Genomic DNA, 16,262 nt, shown 5'->3' with positions numbered 1-16,262 from the left:
AGGCTTAAAGTTGCCAAGGTTGGAGACCACTGACCTAGATGGTAGCTGGATGCTATGTACCAGCTACCTGTATGCATTCCAGTTGCCCCTCCACTCCTAAACCCGACCCCATCCCACTTAGCTTCCCCGAGGCGGGCAGCTGCCGCCCCCAAGCGGTGCCAGGCGCCGCTGCAGGAAGACTCCTTGCAAAAAAAAAAAAAGCTTGCAAACGAGCAGCAGCGTTGGCGGGTTGCGTAACGCCGGAGCCAGCCGGGGGCGTCCCATCCCATCAACCTGCCGACCCCGATCGAGCCGAAGGGAGGAGGAGGAGGCGGCGGCGGTGGGGGGGAGGGAGGACGGAGGGGGGGGAGGGTCGCCTGGCCTGGCGGGAATCGCTGGCAGGGGGCGGCCGGGATGCCCTCCGGGCCGGGGTCTCTCCGCCGCAATCCCCGCAGCAGGGCAGCCCGGCCCGCTTCCCTCCCTTCGGCTGCCGGGCTTCCTCTTCCGCGCTCGGGAGGCGGAGGCTCCCCACGCGGCCCTGCCCGCCGCTTGCCTGCCTCGCCTGGGCGGCCGGGCTGAGCCGCGCTCCTTGCGGCGCCCCGATGTCGGCGGAGGGCGAGGGGGAAGCAGCGGCGGCGGGGGGCGTTGGGGGGTCGGGGCTCTGCTGGGTCTCGCTCTTCTCCTGCCTCGGCCTGGCCTGCTCCTACGTGGGCAGCCTCTACGTCTGGAAGAGCCACCTGCCCAGGTGAGGAGGGGGGAGGACGGGAAAGCTGGGGAAGGGGTTGGGGGGCTTGAGCTGCAGACCCTCCCCCTGCGGCCCTCGGAGGGGCTTCCCCCTCCCCTCCAGCCCGGCTTGGATCCCCTGCAAAAGGCTTGGAGTGGGTGGTGGGTGGAATTGTATCCCGAAGTCCCTTTGCAGAAATTGGGGAGGGGGCGGCAATCCAAGCAGCAGCCAAGCCAAAAAGCCTCGGTGGCTCATTGGGTAAGACGCTGAGCTCTGCCTGTCGATCGGAAAGGTTGGCAGGTTTTGGGCGGTTCGAATCCCTCCTGCGTGAGGGGGGGGGTTGGGCTAGATGATCTCGAAGGTCCCTTCGCGACTCTTTGTCGCCGTTAAACTTGGGACTCCACTCGCGGAGCCTTTGAGCTTCTCTCTGCGATGGGGGGGGGAACCCACCCGTGGCTGAAGTTTATTCACCCCCGGGGTTTCCTTTCTGCCCGGTCTTGTGAATGAACCCTTTTAAGTCTGCACTGCATAATATTCCCTCCCTTTCCTTCCAGGGGGCTGCAGGGTTGTTTTTTTTGGGGGGGGGCACTTTTTCAGACTTTTGGGTTTTCCTCCTTTTAGGGACCACCCGGCGGTCATTAAACGCCGTTTCACCAGCGTCCTGGTAGTCTCCACCTTCTCGCCCCTTTTCATCTGGGTCTGGAAAGAAGTGACGGGCATTAAGGTGAGGACGCTCTGCTTTAAGAAATCCAGAAATCTAGCCAAGAAGGTCTGGCTTGACTTTACCTGGAGATTTCTGGCGTTTCAAAGACTGGTGTATTTCTTTAAGAAGCTACTTGGTGGTTGTTGTTGTTTAAATCAAAGTGTCTCCAAACAGCAAATGTGTTAACAGCAGCTGAAAAGTGGAGGTGAGAAGCCCAACTGCATCCAAAGTTTTGAAATGCTGGATTTGAGAATTAATTTTTCCCGGGATCTCAAAGCAGGGATACCCCAACCGTGTTCAGATAAATAGACAAATCTCCCTTTGCTGCTGGATATGTTTGGCCACAGCCCTGCAAAATATTCTGCAACAGAAAAACTTAACGTTTGACTGAATGTAAATTTCAAACCTCTTTTGCTTAGGATGATGCCCTTATTATGAGTTGCGTTAAAAAAAAAAGAAAGAAAGAAAATTCGGTAACCAAAGTTTGCGATGCAGCCTTGATAAGGTAGTGTGTCAGCTTACCTGTGGCAGGGAACAGCCTTGCTGAAATAGATCGATCCCGTAACAGAAGCAATCGTGGATGAAAAAGATGAAAAAATGGCTAATATATTAGCATGCAGGTAGATTGCTGTGGGAAAAGGAACTGCTTCAAAATATATTGCAAGTTTGCCCAGAGTTGCTTGGATACTGAGATTTAATAAAGAAATTTAATACATAAAATTTAAGTAAATTTAATAAGTTTTAATACATAAATTAGGGGCTTACATTATTTATTTATTTATTTGCTTGCATCCTGCCTTTATTTTTATAAATAACGCAAGGTGGTAAACATAATCCAGTATACCTTCCTCCTCCTATTTTCCCCACAACAACCTGGTGAGGTGGGTTGGGCTGAGAGAGAGAGTGGCCCAAAGTCACCCAGCCAGCTTTCATGCCTAAGGCAGGATTAGAACTCACCATCTCCTGGTGATTGGCCCAAAGTCACCCAGACAGCTTTCATGTGTAAGGTGGGACTAGAACTCCCTGTCTCCTGGTGATTGGCCGAAAGTCACCTAGACGACTTTCATGCCTAAGGCAGGACTAGAACTCACTATCTCCCACTTTCTAGCTTGCTGCCTTAAACCGCTAAACCAAATTTAGGGCCTTAAAAGAGCAGCATTAAGCAGTTTGAACTGGGCCTAGGGAGGGCCAGAGAAATGTTTGTGCAGGTAACCAAGATAGATTCTCTGCCAATCAGAGTGTTTTATTTATATAACATTCAATTTTCATCAAACAGCGTGTCATCTGGGTACAATTAGTTTTAAACAAAATAATTTGTACCCTATGACTATTATTAAGTGTTGTTTGTACCTTATGATTCTTGATAAATGTATCTTGTCTTTTTATGTACACTGAGAGCATACGCACCAAAGACAAATTCCTTGTGTGTCCAATCACACTTGACCAATAAAAAAATTCTAAAAATCATAATACACATTTGTTGTGGTATTCATCACCATAATGTTGATAATATAATAATATGGTAATATGACAATACTTAACATCATCTTCTTTAACAACTCTCCCTCTTTTAATATCTTTATATCTTTATATTTTACATATATATATATATATATATATATATATATATATATATATATATATATATATATATATATATATATATAAATATATATATATATAGGTCTTTAGTTGTTGGGTTTTCTCCGTGTAAAATTGGAAGTGTCTTGGTGACGTTTCGAAGTCTCATTCGTCATCTTCAGGCTTCAGCTTACGTGCTTCTGGGAGCAACTGAAGCCTGAAGCCTGAAGATGATGAATGAGACTTAGTCGAAACGTCGCCAAGACACTTCCAATTTTACACGGGAGAAAACCCGAACAACCAAAGACCTATATACAAACACCCGTGAAAACCTCAGAAAACATATATATATATTTGTATATAAAAATTTCCTCTTTTTATATCTCCTCCTTTCTAACTTCCGTTTCTTTTGTCTATCCATTGATAAAATATGTCCCATATCAAATAATATTCAGTTTCTTCTTTGTCTTTAATAATAAGCGTTAGTCTATTCATTTCTGATATTTTCTTAATTACATTCCCCTCGGACGGGATCTCATCATTTTTCCATCGTTGCGCAAGTACAATTCTAGTATGCGGTTAATATATGCAAGGCCAGATATGTAGTCTTTTTATCATACACAGTCCTAAAAGTTTCTTGTGACGCGCAAAAGCGCTGCAGGTCAACCTGTGTTGAAAAGGAGTCTCCTAGGAGAAGGTTTGGGCCATCCACCCACTCTTGGCGGCTTCCATCCGTGGCTTGAGTCATTCTGAAGTGTTTGATAGCTGCCTTCCCTGCAGCGTACTTAAATCAAGATAATTACAACCTGGCAAAAATATTCGGGCTACGCAGCACTCCCAGTGCGCAATTTAGCTTGGTTGCAGTTGTGCGTGCGTGCGTGGAGAGTGGTTAATCCATTGGTAGGAAGGCAGAAAACGGGCTGATTTAGCAACCGGTTTAAATGCATTGTTGTCGACAAAGCCACGGTTGAAGTGATAGGCGAGGCCTTCCAGCTCGTGGGTTGAAATAAAAGAGAGAAGGAAACTCTTTGGGCCCTCCGCAGCACATTCATCCCATCGGGGATGATGGGAGTTGGGATGAAATCATTGTGGCAGCTCACTGAATGAAGTAAAAGTTGCATGACAAGATCTGCGGCATATAAATTTAATAAATAAATGAAAAGTGTATTTCCAGGGAATCTTTAAGATGGTACCCTATAGTTTCTTGATCCGGTTTGGTCTAAGTGGTTACGGCATCAGGCTAAAAACTGGGAGACGGTGAGTTCTAGTGTTGCCTTGGCCATGGAAGACAGCTGGGTGACTTTGGGCCAATTGCTAGGTGAGTTCTAGTCCTATCTTAGGTGTGAAGCCAACTGGGTGACTTTGGGCCAGCCTTTCTCTCCCAACTCGCAGGGATGGGGAAACTAAGAGGAAGGAAGGAGCCTTAGGTTTCTCCCAACATCTCGAGTAATAACGACGGGATAAAAAAATTGCTCCTTTTGCTGAATCTCTCCAGTGGCTGAAAAGTCAGTTCGCAGCAGGATTAAAACCTGCAACTTAAATGTTGTCTGAGGCCACTCTAGTAAGAGGCGAGATGCCATTTTCCTTTTGCTGCTTATGGGTGGAATCAGGAGGGGAAGAGGGGAGATGGTGCTTGAGGGATAATGATGATGAAGATGAAGGTATCCCCTCTTCTGCTCAGCCAGATGCATCCCTGCTCACCTTGATGGGGTTCCGGCTGGAGGGCATCTTGCCAGCGACTCTGCTGCCTCTGCTGCTGACGGTGGTAAGAGTGGCTCGTGTTGGGGTGACAACCTGGGTTTTCACGAAGGCTGGCCCTGAACCCTCTGCCCGATTGCTGGCTGGGTGTGGCCATGGTGGCTGTGGCCTAATCGGACTCCTGCACCACACATGGGGGGTGTTTTTGCCCTCCCCGGGCTCTGGAGGCTTTTCTTGAGCCTCCGGAAGGGCAAAAATGGCCTCCCCAAGCTCTGGAGGCCCCTTCCCGAACTTCTGATAGGCCCGTTTTTCGCCCTCCCCGAGCCTCCGTATACACCCTGCACTTACCTGCATCCAAAATGGGCCGTGTGGGGACTCCTCAGAGTGGGGTGGGTGGGGCCAGCCAGGAGTGGGATTTGGGGAGGGGGTTCTCCGAACTGCACAGAATCTTAGCTAGAGGTTCTCCCGAACCCCCAGCGGCTCACCCCTGTTCCTGTCCATAGCTGGTGCTGGATGCTGTTTCATAGAAGGCTACCGGGGTGGGGGTGGGGGAATAAGTTATTTTTAATTTTTAAAACAGGCGGGTTTTCTATAACGTCCCAGTGACCATGGTTTTCTCCCGTCTTCCCAGATCCTATTTCTCGGCCCCCTCATCCAGCTGTCCATGGACTGTCCCTGGGACATGGTAGATGGCTTAAGAGTGGCCTTCGGTAAGAATCTGCTGATGGGCTTTGCGTTGAGAGAATAGAAAATATTATTTCACTAAAGGGGGTGGATGAATATTTGTTGGGGGGGGGCATATGTTGCGCTTTGGTGAATATGGGTGGGGCCAGAGCACTTTATGGGCGGAGCCAAGCTTTTGTAAGTTCCCACTGTCTATGTCAGTGTTTCTGAACCTTGGCCCCTTTAAGAGGAGGGGTGGACCCCAACTTCCATGGCTGGCTGGGGGATTCTGGGAGTTGAAGTCCCGTCCTCCTTAAAGGGGCCAAGGTTGAGAAATACTGGTCTCACTACAGGTTTTCCTCGTAGGTTATGACCACAGCTGAGACCTGAATTTTGGTGGCTAAGCAAGACAGTAGGTGGAGCGTCTTGGGCCCACTTTTAAAACCATTTTTTGCCACAGTTGTTAAGCGAAACACTGCAGTTGTTAAAACGACTCACATGGTTGTTAAAACGAATCCGGCTTCCCTCATTGACTGCGCTGGCTGGGAAAGTCGTAAACGGCGATCACGTGACCCCAGGATATTGCAACCGCCATAAGTCTGAGTCAGTTGCCAAGCGTCAACGTAGTCGTGGGGAATGCTGCAACGGTCATAAATGTGAACAAGGGGCACAAGCCCCTCTTTGAATGCCGCTGTAACTCCGAACGGTCACTAAATGAACGGTTGTAAGTCAAGGGCTACCTGTAGTTGATTCTTAGTGGCAGTTCAGATGATCCTATCACAACCTCCTCAACTGAACAGGGTGTTTACTGCCATTTTTTTCTCCGCTCGAAAGATCAAGGCCCGTGTGTGTGTGTGTGTTTTGGGGAGGGCGTCAGTAACACTGCTTCTACTCCCCCCTCTTCCCCCCTAGACCCCAGGTTTTGGGTTCTCTGCCTCACCGACATGCGCTGGCTGCGCAACCAAGTCATCGCACCCTTCACCGAAGAGCTGGTCTTCCGGGCCTGCATGGTGCCCATGTTGGTGCCCTGCACGGGAGTAGGATTGGCCATCGTCACCTGCCCGCTCTTCTTTGGAGTCGGTGAGTTTTTGATTGATTGATTGATTGATTGATTGATTGATGTATTTGCCACCCACCTCCCTTCCAAGTTCTGCATCTTCAGTGAGAGGAAGAGATAAGCCCCAAGCCGGTTGCTGGCTTGTGCCAGGTTCTGATTCAGTTTCTTAAAGTGGCAGTAACGCTGCTGCCTCATTCTATTGCATCAGCTTCTGGCTGCCTTCCGTTTACAGCTTCCCATCAGCTTACAGCTATTAACTCTTTACACCCTGATATCTTCTTTGCCAGGATGTGGCTGCGTGCTTTGGGGCTGGGGGGGCACTATTAGAGGGGTGGGGTGGGGTAGCGTCTTCCCTGAGAAGGCTGGGTCTTCCTCCAAGCAGCTGCCATCATTACTAAACCCCTCCCCCCAATGTACCAGAAGGCGAAGAGAGATAATGTATGAATTGTGGAGTCCTTGGGGCGCTCTGAGCTCGAGACATTTCACAACCCAACTAGGTAACCTCATCAGTGCTGGAAGGGATTGGAGGTTTGCCCTCTTCTAAGAACACTGATGAATTTACCTTAGTTGGATCGCAAAACATCTGCAAGAAAACAACCACGCTCAGAAAGCACCAAGGACTGAGAAAACTACCGAGCTAAGAGATCACCGCACATTTCTTTTCAACCCTGACTAGGTGGCCCAGTGGCTAAGGCGCTGAGCTTTTCGATCAGAAAGATCAGCAGTTTGGCCGTTCGAATCCCTAGTACAGGTTTCCTGCGTGAGCAGGGGGTTGGACTAGACGACCTCCGAGGTCCCTTCCAACTCTGGAATATTCTTTTAGTTTTCACCTCCTCTCTTTCTTCCTGAGGGTTATTTAAAATTTCATCGAAATAAGCTCCGATGGGATAGGGAATCAGGTGGGGACAGAAAATGGATCGAACTTCCATTTGAGTCGCCTGGTTGATTTGGAAAGGAAGCTCCTGTTTGGGTTGTGCAACCAGTATTTCTGAATTTCATAAAAGCTAAAGAAAATCAACCTGGTTAGACCAGCGTGTGTCCCCCCTCCCCCACATCTTGTGAGCACTAGGGACCAGTTCCACGCGGAAAGGTTTTGCTGTGGACTGGAGGCAGTGTGTTTATTTTTATGCTGCCTGCAACCCATGGATGGGGCTTGGTTTGCTTGCGTGGCCCAGTCTGCTGGCATGCCGTGGCCCGGTGCCGGTCCGTGGACCAAAGGTTGGGTTCGACCTTGAATAAGAGACTTCCAGAAAGCTGCAGATCTGGAGGCTTAGCTGGAAAGCTTTAAAAAAAAAAAAAAGGATTCCAGAAAAATTAGCATCCACATCCCTGCGGTTGCCAAGCCAACTCCATGGGTGGAAGTCAGCGAGAGTCAAGATGGGCTCAAATTAGACTAATTTTATTCCGAAGCTAGGATGTCAGTAAGGTGCTTTGATTAACTCTACCTGTGAAGAAGAACGCTGCTTCTTGGATAGGTAAAGGTCAAAGTTCCTCTCGCGCATATGTGCTAGTCGTTCCCGAGACTAGGGGGCGGTGCTCATCTCTGTTTCAAAGCCGAAGAGCCAGCGCTGTCCGAAGACATCTCCGTGGTCATGTGGCCGGCATGATTCAACGCCAAAGGCGCACGGAACGCTGTTCCCTTCCCACCAAAGGTGGTCCCTATTTTTTCTACTGGCATTTTTTACCTGCTTTCGAACTGCTAGGTTGTCCCAGAAGCTGGGACAAGTCATGGGAGCTCACCCTGTTACGCGGCACTAGGAGTTCGAACCGCTGAACTGCCGACCTTTCGATTGACAAGCTCAGCGTCTTAGCCACTGAGCCAGCCTTTCTTCTTGGATAAGGGATGACATATAGTCCCCGACATACGGCCCCAATTGGGAGCAGACTCTCCCGTGGCTAGGAAGTCAGTTGTTAAGTGAGTCTTTTCCGATTCTGTGACCTCGTTTTGCCACGGTTAAGCAGATCACGGCAGTCACTAAGTGAATTATGCAACTGGTCCGCAAATCTGGCTCCCGTTTCCCACAATTGACATTTGGGGTCAGAAGGCTGCTGGGAAGGTCACAGATGTGACCCTAGATGCTGCATTTGTTGTAAATACATGAAGGTCGCCAAGCATCTGAATTTTGATCGGGGGGGGAGGGCGTGGTTTAAGTGTGAGGACCAGTTGTAAGTCCCTTTTTTCAGTGCCGTAGCATGTCAACTTGGCCATTGGTCACTAAATGAACGCTTGTAAGTCAGGGACTATCTATAAAGCCCAGGAGAACGTAAGGCCCCTATTTTGCCAATCGACTTAAGACCACAATTGAGCCCAAAATTTCTGTTAAGTGAGACATTTCTTAAAGTGAGTTTTGCCCCATTTTACGACCTTTCCTGCCTCAGTCATTAAGTGAATCACTGCAGTTGATAAGTCAGTAACCCAGTTGTTAAGTGAATCGGGCTTCCCCATCGATTCAAACTTGTCAGAAGGTCGCTGGGACACAGCGACGGTCATAAATATGAACCAGTTGCCAAGCGTCTGAATTTTGATCACACGATCATGAGAATGCTGCAAAGATGCCATCATAACTTTGAACGATTGCTAAATGAGGACTACCTATATGTGGGCTGTTTTTTTTTTTTAAATACATCTTAAATTATTTTCCTTTCCGCAGCTCATTTCCATCATGTCATCGAGCAGCTGCGGTTTCGCCAAGGAAGCAGAGCCAGTATTTTCCTTTCCGCAGGTGGGGCATCAGTCAGTCCTGGCAGGACCGTCACTAAAAGGGTGCAAGGCAGGGGAATGTTGGGTTGGAAGCTCCCAATAAAAAAAACCACCCCAATCGGGGCCAAAATTTTCCAGAGTTGAACGCTGGGCCAAGAGGCTTAAAACCAGACTGTTACGAGTAGGATTTTTGTCGTCGTTGCTGTTGTTTTGAACGTATTGCTGACATATTGCTAAACCATTTGAAGAAAAAAAGGTGAATTTGAATTGGCCGTTTTCCCACAATGTGCTTTTATCATGTCCAAGAGCCCTGATGACTCTTTGCAAAGGGACGAACCGATTTACTCCTAATTTAATTTTAATTTAGTTCAGGGTACCGTGGGGTATCCTAATTTAATTGGGGTTTTTTGTAGTTCAGGGTACTGTGGGAACCTTGCCTTGGTGGGTTGTTTTGTACCTTGAGCGCCCGCCCCCCCAAAACAGCTCCGTTCGATACCCCTGGGCCAAGGGTGTCGTTGTGTAGCTGAGTTGCTCCGTGTGTTACTCAGGAGGCAGCGCAAACCCAAAAGACGAAAAAGCGGGTCAGAGAAATGGGGCCAAAGGGTTTCTTTGCAAACGGAAAAACAAATTTTAGAATATCTTCCTTTTTTCCTACTTCTTAAATTACATATCTCAATGACTTTAACATGTCTGGAATTCAACTCCAGTTGAAGTCCCGACATCTTAAAAGTCGCCAAGGTTCAGAAACACTGAATATCTATCATTGCCTGAAGTTGCTCCCATGGGGGGATTGCATAGAAGCGCCCCCTTTTTAAATTGGATTCCGTGCTCCCTCCGTGCAGCATGTGCACCAACGCGCACACATGCAATCTTTGCTAACCAGCTGTTTCCTTCCCCTGCAGTGTTCCAGTTCTCCTACACCGCGATCTTCGGAGCCTACACCGCATTCCTCTTTATCCGAACAGGTTGGTGAAGGGTTGGTTGGGAGCCGGGATTTTTTCTTCCCTTCCTCTCGGTTGCTCATTTGCATGCAAGTTTCCTCAACCGTTACCTGCCCATTTCCTCTACTGTTACCTGCCAGGTGAGTCTCTCCAGAGAACGTCCCCCCTCCAAGGGTTGGGCGATAGCTGGGAAACGATGGAGGTTTCGGATCTTAAAATGGAGACGTTGAGCCGTCTTCTCTACCAATGACCCTTTTCAAACCCCGATTCTTTTCTCCCTTTCTATCAAGGCTAATCCGGTATTAAGACAAAGCAGTTGGTTTGCCTTTTTGTGGCTTAGTATCCTGCGTGAGCCGATCTCATTTTTTTTTTCCTTTGCAAAAATGAAGAATTCTTTCTCTCGCCCGCCTCCCAGCTGTTGTGGTCCGCCAACGGCCAGCAGAGCTGGCAGCAGATTCAGACAGTGAGGAGGTTGGGGAGAAACGTGGGCCAGTCCTGGAGTCTGGGGAAGGCCCAGATGAGGGCTCTGCGTCGGAGGCAGATAGAGGGCCAAGACCATCTGGTAGTTCTTTGCTGCCTCTGGAGTCTGACATCAGCGAGGCAGAAGAATAGCGGGAGTCTGTTCCCAGTGTGCACATGTGCAGAGGTGCTAGAGGATAGGAACGATTAAGAAAACAGGGTCGACTTGGGAGTAAGGCTTGGAGGTGATTGGCCCCTCCCATAAGACTTAAAAGAGGAGCGAACGGGACGTGAGCTTTTGCAGGAAGCAATTAGTTCGTCTGGTTGGTAAAAGCTCTGGAAAAGTTCTGCTTGACTCTGTGCTAAGTTTGGCCTTGCCCTGCGTGTGGCAATTCGTTCCCTGGCAGCATTCCAAGGGAGATAAGGTGGGTGTTTATAAACACTCCTCTGAAAGACTGTTTACCAAGCCTTGTGGACTGTAAATGAAAGTAATTTACAGCTGTATGAATTAGATGTTTGCCAGGACTAAGTTTGTGCTGTTTACTTTCTAAGGAAACCTAGGTCAGAACACCAGCTAAAATTCTCCATTTGGCTTGACCGAAGGTGTTATCGGTCACCCGACATCGCTGGGTGGTGGCTTTTCCACCAAGGGAAAGCTCGTTTTTCTCTCTGCTCCTCGGAAGGGGTGATTCTTCTTCTTTTCACTCTCACTTTCTCCACGCAGGACACCTCATTGGGCCAGTTCTCTGCCACTCCTTCTGCAATTACGTCGGATTCCCTGCGGTGGGCGCAGCCCTGGAACACTCGCAGTGTTTCCTGGTGGTCTTCTTTTACCTGCTGGGCGTGGTTCTCTTCTTTCTCCTCCTCCTCCCCATGACAGACCCGGCTTTCTTTGGACACCTGCCCATCTGCTCCCTCTCCAGACTGACCTCTCCCGCAGATGGTCTCACCAGCTCTTCCTGGTGCTCCTGACAGCCCCATGGCGCCTCCGCCACGAACGCACCCTTGCTTCTCCCCCTCCACTCCGGGCGCTGCGCTGTGTGTCCAAATTGGTTCCCAGACGGCGTTCTGCTCCACAGCTGGGAAGGAAGGGCCGGAGCTCCCCTGTTCCCAGAGGCTCCTTACTTCAACCCCATTTGCCACCAATGGGTAGCCACGCTGGCACTCTCGCACATCTCCACCCTGAGCCAACCACCCTTTTTTCTAGAGACCCCCGGGCCCTTTTCCTCCAGGCCCTGAAGAGTTCTATTTTTTATGAATAAAGTACTTTAAGGAGGCGCCTTGGTTGGTTGAATGGACTCGGGTGGGGGGAGTCCTCTGTAAGTGAGATCCATGAGCTGCCGGTCCTTTGGGTCTTTCCCTTGGCCAAATTTCTCATGGGAATCGGGGCTTTGAGGCAGAGGTGGGCTGCTTCCGATTCGCACGAATCGGTAGTTAAGATTTTGCGCAGTTTGGCAAACCGGCAAATCCCACCACTGGCTGGCTTCGCCCCCACTCGTTTTTTGGCCTGTTTTCCAGGTTGTCTGGAAAGGTGGTTTTTTTGGGCCGAAAACAGCCCGAAAATGGCCCGAAAAACAGGTGGGGGCAGGGCTAACCGGCGGTGGGATTATCCTCAACTGGCTGGCTGCCTTTGAGGCGAGTGGCCAGGAGGCGACCGGTTGTTAACGTTATTCCAAGTCCCACCACTGCTCTGAGGCCATGAGAAGGACTGCCCACCAGTGGGTTCTAGCAAATGGGCGCCTTCCTCGGCAGCTGAAGTGAGATGGCTGGGAAAGCAAGATCACTTGAGGGAGAGTAGTCTTAACTCCGTCGTTGCTCACTAGTCTTAACTGCCCAAGGAGCCAGAGGGGATCCTGTCAAGGCAGAGAATGATCTTTCTCTGCAAGCAGCTGTTACTTGGACCACGGGCTGCATTAGAAAGTCAAAAATGGGCAGAAGGGAGAGGTCCGGCTTCCAGAATAACAGAGTTGGAAGGGACCTTGTAGGTCATCTAGTCCAACCTCTCTGCCCAAGGAGGAGACCCTCTACCATTCTGGACAAATGGTTGTCCAATCTCTTCTTAAAAGCCTCCAGTGATGGAGCACCCACAACTTCTGGTGGCAAGTCATTCCACTGGTTAATTGTCCTCACAGTTAAGAAGTTTCTCCTTAATTCCAGGTTAATTGTCTCCTTAATTAGTTTCCATTCATTGTTTCTTGTCCTGCCTTCAGGTGCTTTGGAGAATAGCTTGACCCCCTCTTCTTTGTCGTATAATACTGGAAGACTGCCATTATGTCACTCTAGTCCTTCTTTTCTCTAGCTTATCCATACCCACAGAACGTAGAATAACAGAGTTGGAAGGGACCTTGGAGGTCTTCTAGTCCATCCCCCTGCTCAAACAGGAAACCCTATGCCATTTCATAGGAGTAGTTGTCCAGTCTCTTCTTAAAAATCTCCAGTGATGGAGCACTTACAACTTCTGGTGGCAAGCTGTTCCACTGGTTAATTGTCCTCACTGTCAGGAAGTTTCTCCTTAGTTCCAGGTTACTTCTCTCCTGGATTAGTTTCCGTAGATGGAATTCCATCCCTTAAATTTCCGTTCTAAGCAAGCTTGGGCCAAGCTCACAGCCAAGCCTTTAAGCTTACAGGACCCGAGCGTAGCATCCCACCCCCAAATGGTTTACCAAGAAGAAAGACCCCGACCACAGGTGGGCCTCCAGAGTGTGGTGTTTATTGGTACAGCATTTGTTCCATGCCGGCCCTGCCCTGCTTCCTTGGGAACCCCTCGTGGCAACCCCGGACATTGCCTGGGGGCTCAGAAACCCAGAAGGGTCTTTTGGGGCTGGGGGGGGAGGCAGGGCAGAGCACAGCCTGGGGGTTGGAGGGCTGACTAGCTCAGGAGCAAAGAAGAGAGACAGCAGCAGGACAGGACAGGACACAGAGACCCTTTGGTTCCACCAGCTGTGGCTCATAGGTGGAGAGAGGGGGGTTCTCGTTACCTTTTGCCCAACATTTAGGGGAGGGGGCATGTGGGGAAGGGGCTTCTATGGTGTGCGCCCTGGGCACAGGACTTGAATTGTGTTGGCTCCCCGGAAGGTAGGAGGAGGAGGGGGTCATTCTGCTCCCACATGCCTTTTGTGGTGAGGGGGGACAGCGCAGGAGGGGAGGGAATCACAGGTCGCTCTCCCCGTACAAGGCGCTGGAGAAGGAGACATAGTCCAAGGCGCCCGTGACGGCATCGGCTCCGCTGTACTTGGTCATCCTGGTGATGCAGTACTCGGCCTGCTCTGGGGGCAGCTCCCGGCGCAGCTCTTCCACTGTGATGTAGTTCTGCGGAGGACCAAGGAGAGCCCACCCCACCCCGGTTAGAAGGGTCGGTTGGAGTCTCAAAAGGGGGCTTTCCCAAAAGGCAGCTGGACTTCCTTGGCTGTTTTGTCCCGTCCCCCCCACTCCCCGTTTGAAAACCTTTCGCTTTTCATCCCGAGAAGCTGCTTCTGTTCTAGCGGAACGGCGGAAGGATTTGCATTTCATTCCCCACCGTTCGGCTGAAACAATTGAAAAAGCTGCTTGGATGAGAAGCGAAACGTTTTCAAGGGGGGGAAAAAAAGCAAAACGGTCAAATTGCTTTTTTGGAAAAAAAAGCACCTTTGGGATGGTTGATAGACATTTGCTTGTAGAAGATGCCAAGGACCAGTCTAGCATCTCTAGGTTGTGGGGTGGGGGGGGGAAGGATGCCTGACTGACCCCTGCCATTGAGGCCAGCCCGGCCCTCCCCAGATGCTGCTCCCCAGCTACACTGCTAAGAGCGTCTTGGAGGTTCACCAGGTTGAAGGAGCTTGGCTCCTTAGCGGTATGATGGAGTTGGGAGTCTGTCATGGGGCAGGAGGCCAGGCCAGGCTGGCTTGCTAGGCCCACCAGCTGGGCTGCTATGGAGTGGGAAGCCTTAGTGGGTGTCCTTCCTGCTGCCAGAAAAAAAAAGGGACCGCGATATAGGGAGAGGTCTGTCGCGATCAACTCCCTCGTCTCCTGCCCCACTGATGGAGAACTGGCCCGCCGTAAAGAGTTAATTCAAGAATAATTGGGATTACAGAGCAGGTTTGAGAAGAGGGCCTGGCATTTGGGATTTTCCCTGCTAGGGAAAGAGGGAAGCAGAAATGGCAAAAAAAAAAACCCAGAACCAACAGGCGGAATCTAGGATGCTAATTCTCTTTGGCTAATCTAGGTTTAATCCCTCTTGTAAATAAAGAGTCCCTTTCAAAGCCGGTGTGGGTGAGGCGGAATCTCTCTCCTGCTCCCCCCCCACCCCAGCCCCTCCAGCCATCTCCTCCTGACTCACCTTGTCTGAAGCCAGGATCTTGAAGGAGGCAATGACCTGTTCAGCCGTGTCGGTCTCGGCTGTCTCCCGGGTCATGAAGTCGATGAAGGCTTGGAAGGTCACCACTCCCGTGTTGTTGGGATCCACCAGGGTCATGATACGGGCAAACTCCACTTCTCCCTAGGAGCGAGAAGATGAGTGGGGTTTTTCCCCGGTTCAGACAGACCTGCAGGCCCCAGAAACCTCAAAGCTGCCTGGCAGAGCTTCCCCAAACATTTCAGACATTGTTCCAGAGGTGGTATTCAGCCGGTTTGTGCGAACCGTTGGCAGAAATTTGGCCAAGGTCGCCGAACCATAGTAGCAATGGCCGGCTGTCCACACCCCGAACTGGTCCTCTGGTCACCACTCGCTCACCCTGCCCGCCATGTTTGTCGCCACCATGTTCTTCGCGCACGCGCATCCCATTGCCTTGCAAGTCCAATGGGATGCGCATGCGTGAAGAACATGGCGGCGACGGCAGCAGTTTTTTCCATGACCTCCAGTACATTTTGGCGGCCTGTGGCCAGTTGCCGCAGCTGCAAAGCGGCTCTCAAAGAGGCTTCTGTGCCAGCTGCTTTCCAGCAGTGGCGGCTGGCTGGGGGCTGCCAAAAACTTTGGTCAGCTTGCCCTCCGGACACTGGACCAGCTGCCGCGGAAGCAGGGCTAGGGCCCATGCCGCTAAAGGAGGGGAAACTGGGGCGACTGGCGAAGGGAGGGTGGGGGTAGATAGGTGGACATTCCCAAAATGTTCCTACCTTTTCCTGTGGACGTGGCGGGGTGGGTGGGTGGGTTCATGTGACTGAGTGGGTGTGAGTGATGTCAAGTTGGCCATGCCCATTCAGGCACATGCCCACCCCCAGCCCACCAAACCGGTAGTGAAAATTTTTGAAACCCACCACTGCATTGTTCCCATCGTACAGACAACCGGTAATTTTATTGTCTAAAACCAGCAAGTGAAGCGTTTGTCTGAGCAAAGGAACTGGAGTGGTAATCAGTTCGTACAACTTGTTTTATCCAAGAGAGCGAAAACGTTGGAAAAACGATGAGGAAGAGGACATCAGTCGCTTTCTAAATCCACATCAGTTTTTCAATGTTCATTCTGCCATTTTAAAAATTTAAACCACGTTCAATGCATTTACCTCATTTATTTATTTATTTTGGAGCCAGAAAGTGCACCCCAGCACTGAGGGAAATGCAAAATCCCAAAGATAACCGAATTCTGTTTTTTAGTCTAGACACGAAGGCTAAATAATCCCTTTAAGTAATGCTGCTGTCCAGGTGGTTCTTTCCCTTCTTTGTCCCCGCTGCTTATTTCCTGGCAATCTGAGCCTCTCTGGGAAATGAAAAGGGCTATAAAACCAGCCTTAATCCATTAGAGGAGACCTTCAGGAAACTGCCAAGGGCATTGGCAGGTTATATAGGC

The 16,262-nt window shown here is 50.2% G+C and overlaps 2 protein-coding genes across 3 annotated transcripts in view; one reads left to right on the top strand and one right to left on the bottom strand.

Moving 5' to 3' along the window:
- Positions 1 to 336: 336 nt before the first annotated feature.
- Positions 337 to 11,783, top strand: RCE1 (Ras converting CAAX endopeptidase 1). Of its 2 annotated transcripts, none has more exons than XM_058159994.1 (8): positions 337 to 724; positions 1,325 to 1,427; positions 4,669 to 4,752; positions 5,317 to 5,395; positions 6,261 to 6,428; positions 9,057 to 9,128; positions 10,009 to 10,071; positions 11,231 to 11,783. In XM_058159994.1, the coding sequence occupies exons 1-8, from the start codon at positions 582 to 584 to the stop codon at positions 11,476 to 11,478; spliced, it is 960 nt and encodes a 319-aa protein (XP_058015977.1). In that variant the 5' UTR covers positions 337 to 581; the 3' UTR covers positions 11,479 to 11,783. The 2 variants fall into 2 exon arrangements, with proteins under 2 accessions (XP_058015977.1, XP_058015978.1); XM_058159995.1 differs by having other exon boundaries at positions 687 to 724; positions 4,673 to 4,752.
- A 1,411-nt stretch (positions 11,784 to 13,194) lies between these two features.
- ACTN3 (actinin alpha 3) overlaps positions 13,195 to 16,262 on the bottom strand; it is a 50,587-nt gene continuing 47,519 nt past the window's right edge. Inside the window, exons 22-23 of the mRNA XM_058159997.1 lie at positions 14,822 to 14,980; positions 13,195 to 13,815 (exon numbers count right to left, since the gene is read on the bottom strand). Of these exons, the coding sequence (XP_058015980.1) occupies positions 13,657 to 13,815; positions 14,822 to 14,980 (318 nt within the window). The 3' untranslated portion in view covers positions 13,195 to 13,656. The remainder of the gene's footprint in view (positions 13,816 to 14,821; positions 14,981 to 16,262) is intronic.

This window comes from Ahaetulla prasina, chromosome 17 (assembly GCF_028640845.1).
Source record: "Ahaetulla prasina isolate Xishuangbanna chromosome 17, ASM2864084v1, whole genome shotgun sequence".
Taxonomy (NCBI): Eukaryota; Metazoa; Chordata; class Lepidosauria; order Squamata; family Colubridae; genus Ahaetulla; species Ahaetulla prasina.
Note: the sequence above shows the minus strand (reverse complement) of the source record. Positions and strands in the feature narration are given on the sequence as shown.

Excerpts from the sequence above, each read along its gene's own strand:
- RCE1 (XM_058159994.1), top strand. The coding sequence starts at position 582 with ATGTCGGCGGAGGGCGAGGGGGAAGCAGCGGCGGCGGGGGGCGTTGGG. Across the intron at positions 725-1,324 it reads TGGAAGAGCCACCTGCCCAG|GGACCACCCGGCGGTCATTA; the intron begins GTGAGGAGGGGG and ends TCCTCCTTTTAG. Across the intron at positions 4,753-5,316 it reads TGCCTCTGCTGCTGACGGTG|ATCCTATTTCTCGGCCCCCT; the intron begins GTAAGAGTGGCT and ends CCGTCTTCCCAG.